Raw genomic sequence first — 8,716 nt, forward strand, 5'->3', positions numbered from 1 at the left:
TGCTATCCAAAAAGTTTAACTAGTATTTAACCCAGATATTAACATGAATAGTTATTCACGCATTTGACTGTGAGGTAAAAACCATTCATTACACAGACGCAAGACAATGTTCATGTTCACTCATTTGTACACATTCAATAGACACTAAATCCTCTTACACAGGAAGTCAAAAAGGTACATTTCTACATAACCAATCAGCCAGATTATATAACCGACAACACATTAGTAAGACTATTTTCAGCAAATGTGACATTACAATTAATATAGAAACTGCAACATATTTCACCAGAAAGTGTCAATAAACAGCACAACTGTGAAATGACATCAGTTTGTTGCTTGGCATGAGTGAATTAAAGGCACAGTCATGTTTTTTTTTCAGCAGTTCTGCTGATATCTGTTGGTGAAGCATTTGGATGAAGCTGAAAAACTACAAACACCTCCATATATTAATAGAAGACTACTAGTGACATCTGGGACGACCCACTTTAAAATGATCAAATGAGAGTAGGCCTAAATTGTGTTACAAAAGGATGTCCATAGTTGTTGGGTCCTACTGATCAGCCAAATGTTGTCCTTTCTTTCCACACACAAACATTCTGACTGTTACACAGCTGACCATGAGAATTTCTGTCATATCTGTTTGAACACTTGCTTCAGTCTAAACAGACGAAACTATTAAAATGACTCCTTTGTGGGGGTCGGAGATTTCATTTTGTTCAAAACAATCTCTTCTCAGGCAGTGTCCATAGCAACTAGACATTCTGTTCTCTCATAAACAGCACCTGCGGTACAAAAGAAAGTGTTACTTAAGAACAATGGCACTTTTGGAGAGTGAGATGTTAAAGGTGTGCATTGCCGTACCATTTTGCGTAACAGTTTCCACTTTATCAACAGTTTTCTCTGAAAAATAACATACAAAAAGGAATAAATCTGATACAATGCTAGCAAGAATAGTATTCCAATGGACGTTATTTAAGAAAAGTTGTTATCTTCAACTCGTGGACATAACCAGTCTAATAAACAATTTGGTTTGCAAAGAATGCTTGGATATTGTGAGGTAAGGCACACTCATCAATATGAAGCGCTTTCATTCATGCAGTGTGTGTGTGTTTGGGTCAGTGTTTCTGAGTACCTGTTTTGTGCTGAATATCAATACTGTCTGAAGTTGTCTCTGCTGCAAATCATTAAAAATAAATCAAATAAAATTATAACATTTGATAAATTATTTTTTTAACGATCAATTATTTTAAAAGAGCTCAACTAGCAAACCATCAATCATGAAGCAACAGCATTGTTACAACAGCATTGCTCTCTCTCTTTTTCTTTTACCCTTGCCCAGGCTCTTTTAATGTCTCATGCCATCTATTTCTCTTTCTTACATTCTTACCTCTTTTTAAGCGTCGACGGGCAAGTTTAATCTGGTCTTGCAGAATCTGGACCCAGTCTCTAGGGCCGGGAAGCTTCTCAATTCCGTTAGCAGTGCAATACTTTTCTGTGAACACTAGATTCATAAACACAGAGAAAAATTACAGATTAAAAGCATTATATATTTACAGTTTGTATTTACATACATATATACACACTCTATGCCACTTTATTAGGTACACCTGTTCATCCGCTCGTTAATGCAAATATCTATTCAGCCAATCACGTGGCAAAATCTTTGAAGTAGACATGGTCAAGACAATCTGCTGAGCAGGGAAGTCAACAGTAAAAGTCACATGTTACAACCGAAGTCTGCAGAAGAGTATCTTTGAACGCGCAACACATTGTACCTTGATGCAGATGAGCTACAGCAGTAGAAGACACACTGGGTGTCTGTCCTGTCAGCTAAGAACAGGAAACTAAGGTCACAATTAACATGGGCTCACCAAAACTGGACAATAGAAGATGGGAAAATGTTGCCTGGCACACTTTGGTTCAATTTCTACCAATGGAGTATTGTTTAAATGCCACGGCCTACCTGCGTATTGTTGCTGACCATGTCCATCCCTTCAAGACCACAGACACATCTTCTGATGGCTATTCTAGCAGGATGACGCTCCAGGTCACAAAGCTCAAATCATCTCAAACTGGTTTCTTGAACATGAAATTGATTTCACTGTACTAAAATGGCCTCCAGTCACCAGATCTCAATCTAATAGAGCATATTTGGGATGTGATGGAATGGGAGATTTGCATCATGGATGTGCAGCTGACAAATCTATATCATGTCAATATAGACCAAAATCTCTAAGGAATGTTTCACCTTGTTAAATCTATGGCATAAATAAGTACTACAGTAGAAAGGTGTACCTAATGGCGGCCGACATATATATATATATATATATATATATATATGCACACACAAAAGTTTTCCTGTGACATGTTTTGCAACACAAGGTTTACTATTTGATTATCTAAAGCATTGACATTTTTAAGTGTCCCAAATATGTTTTTTTAGAGCTACTGTATAAATTCATCTAACACACTCTCATCCCAAGAATTCATATAACTGACTTCTTGGGACGTCTTTTGACCATACGTCAACATCCGCCTTTTTAGGGTACCCTTAAACATCGGTTACATGACGATCCCAGGCCGTCATACAACTGACGCTTTACCTTTAACGCCGGTTAGTTAGGTGACAGGGTAGGTTTAGGGGTAGGTTTATGTCTGGGGTAGGGTTAGGATCCGATAACGTCATCTAACCGACGTTTAAGGGTAACCTAAAAAGGCGGATGTTGACGTATGGTCAAAACACGTCCCAAGACGTCAGTTATATGACGTCTTGGGACAAGACTGCGCTGATTCATCATAATGTTCTCTATTTATGTTGAGTAAATCCAGGTCTGGTTTATTTATTTTCACACACCTTTAATGGCTCCAACTATGTTTTGATCGAGTCCTTTCCTGGTGTCATTCAGACCTCTCTTCCTCTTGCCGTTGGGTAGTGAATTCGCCAGAATTGTATCATCAAAGAACGCACACACCAGTTTCCTGAAGAGGAGGCTGCCAGAGCGCGTGTAGTTCAGTAAGATAGAGTCCAACTGTGCTTTAGGAATAAATATGTCATAATCCTCGGCCAACTGTACCTCCGGCTGGGAGAGACAGACGGGCGAGATATTAATAAAAGTCATTAATACACTCATACAGTGACACACTAGAACTCATTCCACAATTGCACCTTTAGTCAGATGAGACAAAAATAGAAGATATATACACAGAAAAAAAGTCATTTACTTTACTCATTATACTCATATACACAGTTGTCGGTACTAACACAAAGCCAAGGGAGTTGTAAAACAGTACTTAAACAATCATCCCTTCATTTTTATAGCACTTACTCCTACAGCTTAGAAAGAAAGATATGGCCATTATCTGATGCAAACATTGTCCAAAACAAAAAACGGTTACACTTTATTTCGATAGTCACCTTAGACGTTCTACTAATTATAAGTAACTTTTCAACCACATGTCAACTAACTCTCATTAGAGTATTAGACTGTCAGTAGACTGTTAGGTTATGGTTAGGAGTTAGGCTTTGTTTTAGGAGAATAAGTTTACTTGTAGTCGCCAAGTTACTCATAGTCATTTGAATGTCTGTTGGGGGTCCAACAAAATAAAGTGTTAGCAGATATTAAGCTGACAGTCTACTAATACTCTAATGACAGTTAGTTGACATGTAGTTGAAAAGTTACTTATAGTTAGTAGAATGTCTAAAGTGGACTTTCGAAATAAAGTGTTACCCAAAAAACTTGCCAAAAATAAAAAAAGCGGGTTGGCAAGTAAATAAAACAAGATGTTGCAGGTGTTTTCTTTCCCTCACATCATAATGCCAGTGATACACTTAACAACTTGCTGAAACCTTCTAAGACTGAACTGAACACACTTACAGACTGTTTCCAACGACTGAAGCAGATTTTAAACACAGACTGGGAACACCAACTGAACGCGGCTCAGCGTGTTTGGGCATAATCAGTAGTAAGTATGAAATCACATTCATAATCAATCTTACAGTTTTTAAGTGTGTAAGGGGGCGGAGCTTAGACACAAATATTACATCATATTCTTTTTAAGAAGTAACTTTTGATGACAAACTATTTTTCACAATTCACCAATCCCTGGGTACAACAATGTATTCACTCCCACAAGCATTCACAGTGGTGTACCTCTGTGGTGCTTTGGCCTCTGGTGACGCTGTAGTTGGAAGGAGGTGTCTTCACACTTGGAATGGGATCTGGGATAAATGTTGCCAATGTGGAGGGTGTGTCTTCTCTCGACTGATTACTCTCAGTAACAGTATCAACCTCAGCTGGTGGAGACAGAGGTGTGCTTTTTTTAGTGGCCGTGGTCAGAAGTGTCACTCTGTGACCTGGCCTCCTCTTTCGAGTCCTCCTCCTGGAGATAGAGGCGCGGGACGAGGAAAGTGAGATCTGGGAGACCTGTTTGTCCGGGGTCCCTGGGAGTATAGAACACGGGTAAATGCGCTATAGGTGTGTTCACATGAGTTTAGGGGTATGTATGATTTACCTCTCTGAGTTTGGATTAGTTTCCTCATGGTCCGTAACTCCAGCAGAATGGCCTGCAGGGTGCTCTTGCAGTTACACATACAACAGCTGGGCTCAGTTGCCATGGCAGCAGGCGCAGGAGACAAGGCCGTGTCTGAATCAGAACACAGTTGCATCGTCAACACAACGCCCATCACTGATGATGTCTCACACCCAGAGGCTCCAAGCACCCGGCACAAAAGCCACCCGACTCTTTGACTCCAGACTGACAGTGAGAGAGTTATTGTTTCTTTTTTTGTGTGTGTACAGAAGAAAGACATTACGTGTTTGCTGTGTGTTTCCAAAGCTGTCTAGACAGTCTGTGGTGCCAGACAGTGCATCTTTCTGCAGCCAACAGTCACATAATACAACTTCCTTTCCTCTGGAAAGACTCCCAAAGGAGATTCATGTGATATTTTTCTGTTTTCCTATGTGAAGCCCTTCAAAAATAAACTGCAATAATTATAGAAGCGAAGCGAAGTGGTGTGGTTTAGTAGCAAAAATCTGGACTGAAAACTAATAAATACAAAAATAAAATTAAAATGCACAAAAAATAAAATGTAATCTAATTTCTATTTATAAATGAATCAATGTTATTAAATTAGATTATGAAATGTCCAATAAGCAACCAAATGATGCCAACTTCAGTTTTCGACATAAAGTAACCACAGGTGTAGGAACCATTGACATTCACAAAGTATAAAGAATTGAGTGAATTTGTGATATATCGGTTCAATTCACAGACAGTGCCTATACTAATTAAATGTTTAGCTCAAATGTAATACAAGTTACTTCGGGTAAAAATGTCTGCTAAATGCATTCATGTAAATGTCAAAATTTGGGGCAAACATATTTTTTGTGAAATGTTTTCCTGAAAATGTGCTTGTGCTATAATTCTAATTCTTAAAAATAAATGCCACGTGTTTATCATTGGTCATCTAATGCAATGAAATTCATACACTGTAAAAAAAAAAAAAAAAGGCTGCCTTTTTGTTTGTAATACGATCAACTTGGATGTTTAAGTCATGTCTATTTAAATTATATTAAACTGACAAATTAAATTTTTGAACAAAATTTTAAAAAATTGGAAAAAAAAAGTTCAAACAAAATGGCCCATTTTATATTGACGAGTTGTGTAAAACAATGCAATATGTTGTCATAACTTATTGATCATATACTGTAATATTTTACTGTGTACATTTTTAAATGTGACTTAAATCTCCAAATACTTTTTGGGACCATACAAATACCATCATAGTGTAATATACATACCTAAACATGGCTCTGTTTTGCATTTCATATAGATTATTCTCATTTAAGATTCCAAAATCTCTGCATTACTTAGACACTCACCATTAGTTTTCAAGTGGTTGAGCATCCTCTGGGTTTTGGAGCGTGTACCGTACTGGCAGTGAGCCAGAGGCAGGACCGAGCTCCAGCCGTACTGGAGATGTTCAGGAGCCGGGCTCTGTGCCACGGGCAGGCTGAGAGCCTCTTCCTGTGGCTCTTGTTTCAGGGTCTCTCCCTCTCGTCCAACTCGCTGGTACACTCGCCCTGTCTTGTCACTCAGCAAGCGCATCATGCCTGTTATCTGTTTCTTTATCTCCATCCCTTCATCACCTAACCAGACTGAGAGACACAGTTAACACAGAGAGCCTGTACATGTCATGAAGTGTGTGATGAACGATAGTATACCTTCACTCTCAGAAGCTGCTTCTCCTTCAGTGTCATTCTGGTCTACATCATCCAATTCATGGCTGAAATCTAAACGGTCAGAAAAACAGAAAAGCTGAGGGAAAGACAAGAAAAGTACGATCCATCCATCCATCCATCCATCTATCTATGCCTATGGGTCTATCTATCTAAGATCATGCCAAACATTTCATGCTTTATTACTATTATTAACTAAACAAAATGTCAAATTAAAATAATCGTGTCTGGGGTCCACTATACATAACAGATATGCATAAATATACATGAAACTAATTACATAAAAATGCAATGAAATTTGATTACCTGGCTGGTACACACTAACTGCACTCTATCCAATTATTTCCAATTTATTTGAATTTTAATCATTGATGTGACCATGAAGTATAAACAACATATAATAAATTATATAACATAGATGAATAATAGCCATATCCGTTTTATATCACAAATCATTTGGGTGGTTTTGTTGGTTTGTTTTCAGCCGTATCCATTTTGAAAGTGCATGCATATGGCTGAGTTTTGATTAGATCAGAGACAAAAAAAAGTTAAAATAAATTGGGGAAAATAAAAGCATTCACATAAAGCATTGAGGACATTCCTAGCAAACAAACTTAGGTTCTGGGAACGTTTTTGGTTCTCAGAACGTTCTTAGAACTTTACCTTAAGGTCAAGGGAACGTTCCCAGAACATTCTCCGTACATTATAAAAATGGAACCTAAAAGTAACCTGGAACGTTCCTATAACGTTCTTGTTTGGTTCCCAAAAAAATAACCTCATATGGGATCATTAGGGAACGTTCTGTGTTTGCTGAGTTAACATAAAACCATTCAATGTGACAGAACGTGTGTTTGAGAATTTTTTTAAGTCCTACAGTAAATTAATTTAAATAATACAAAGACAAAAATAGACAACTGCATTCAGGCTGTCAGTTTAAAAACTGCATGTAGGGTTAAAACAAGTGTGGTTTTAGATTAAGGGTGGATAAGACAACATGCTGATTGACATTCCATGTACTCTTGCTGTGATGTCGCTCTCAACAGAAACTGTATGCGTGACGTATGTGATGAAGTGATGCTGCAGGACCACCTGTAGGCTGCGTGACTGTGAATATCTTCATCCACACCATCATCACATTCACGCATGCAGCAAACAGACCTTTATTATATTCTATCACACTTAAAAAAAACTAAATGCATCAGAAGATAAAAAATAATTGACTATGAACGCTGCTGAAAAACACGCGATTAGATTCAAAATGAGGCGTCTGACATTATGATGATACGAGCAGGACAATAAAGGAATGATACATTGTCTCACAGGTGCATTCCAGAGTGCTGACGTAACGCCTCCGATGGGCTCTATTGTCTGCTGTCATCTTACAGGACTGAATGTCCGCTTACCTGCATCATTCACCAGTTTAAAGCTCTGAGATTTCCTGCTCCGCTTCCTCTCCACAAACTCCATTTTAAGGGCAGAGCGGTGAAGAGGCAGAATCCAACCCAGTTCATCAGCACACAGGCTCTTTAATCACTGACAAACTCATTAAGTCCAGCTGATGAAGAGTGAAGCGAATGAGCATTAATAATCGCGCTCTGGACTGATGCTGGTGGTGGTGGTGAAGATGATGAGGAGGAGGATGATGGACAGGACGCGTTTACATTCTCCTGCGGGGCTGCTCGTTTATGATGTAAATAAATAAACCTCTTAATTCTTTCAGAATTCGTCACGTCTATTCCTTTGCGCCACCTGATGGTTGCTAATATTTGTGGGGCGCAAATATGTGGGTCCAGACTTGCATCAGACAGACTGGAGGAAAATGACTGTTGTTGTCAATAGAAGAAGAAACTTTGAGTCTAGTCTGTGACTACTCCCACAAAAGGACAATGCGTTGAAATACATTACATGACCGATAAGTTATAACAACATGTTTTTTATATTGTTGTATATCATTTTGATGAGTTAAACTATTAAAAGAATAAGATTAAACTATTTAAAAAATATATATCGTAGGCCCTTACATTAAAAATGAAAGTCATTACATTCGAAATGACTTCAATATCCAAGTTGTTTATAGGCCTACTTAAAAATTAAAGGCAACAAAAAGTAAACTTTTTTCTTTTTTATGGTGTATTTTTATGCTTATATATGATAAATAAGAGAAGAGAATAGGGGAAATTAAAATGAAAAAAAAAAAACCGAAGATATAATTTTTTTTAAATTCATAAAATATATGGAACTAAAATGTAGCTAGTCCTATCGATTTAAGGCTAAACCTGGAACATAATAAAATAATGCATAGTGAACAACTGTTGTTTAATTAACGAGCAATAAGTAGCGTAGCTAATATGCACACACACACACACACACACACACACACACACAAACCATATTCAACCTTAAGTGTATAAAAAATTTACATAAAGTGAAAACTCTCTGAGTCAGTGTTTCAATGCAACGGATTAAGGCCTTTGCAA

At 37.8% G+C, this 8,716-nt stretch overlaps 1 protein-coding gene across 2 annotated transcripts; it reads right to left on the reverse strand.

The window, feature by feature from the left end:
- Positions 1-7,838, reverse strand: bend7 (BEN domain containing 7). 2 transcript variants are annotated; one of them, XM_039650541.2, is made up of 10 exons: positions 7,643-7,838; positions 6,225-6,293; positions 5,883-6,158; positions 4,513-4,644; positions 4,152-4,441; positions 2,855-3,080; positions 1,388-1,501; positions 1,133-1,174; positions 862-900; positions 1-782 (listed from the first exon to the last, which is right to left on the reverse strand). In XM_039650541.2, the coding sequence occupies exons 1-10, from the start codon at positions 7,704-7,706 to the stop codon at positions 733-735; spliced, it is 1,302 nt and encodes a 433-aa protein (XP_039506475.1). In that variant the 5' UTR covers positions 7,707-7,838; the 3' UTR covers positions 1-732. The 2 variants fall into 2 exon arrangements, with proteins under 2 accessions (XP_039506475.1, XP_088991623.1); XM_089135497.1 differs by lacking the exon at positions 1-782 and having other exon boundaries at positions 803-900.
- Positions 7,839-8,716: the final 878 nt, after the last annotated feature.

Source organism: Pimephales promelas, chromosome 10 (assembly GCF_988280905.1).
Source record: "Pimephales promelas chromosome 10, fPimPro1.hap1.1, whole genome shotgun sequence".
Lineage (NCBI taxonomy): Eukaryota > Metazoa > Chordata > Actinopteri > Cypriniformes > Leuciscidae > Pimephales > Pimephales promelas.

What these genes read in the sequence shown, in the direction of transcription:
- bend7 (XM_089135497.1), bottom strand. Translation starts at nt 7,706, where the DNA reads ATGGAGTTTGTGGAGAGGAAGCGGAGCAGGAAATCTCAGAGCTTTAAA. An exon ending in GAGGCCAAAGCACCACAGAG is followed by an intron (nt 3,081 to 4,151) that starts GTACACCACTGT and finishes TGTCTCTCCCAG; the next exon opens with CCGGAGGTACAGTTGGCCGA. An exon ending in TGATATTCAGCACAAAACAG is followed by an intron (nt 901 to 1,132) that starts GTACTCAGAAAC and finishes GTTATTTTTCAG; the next exon opens with AGAAAACTGTTGATAAAGTG.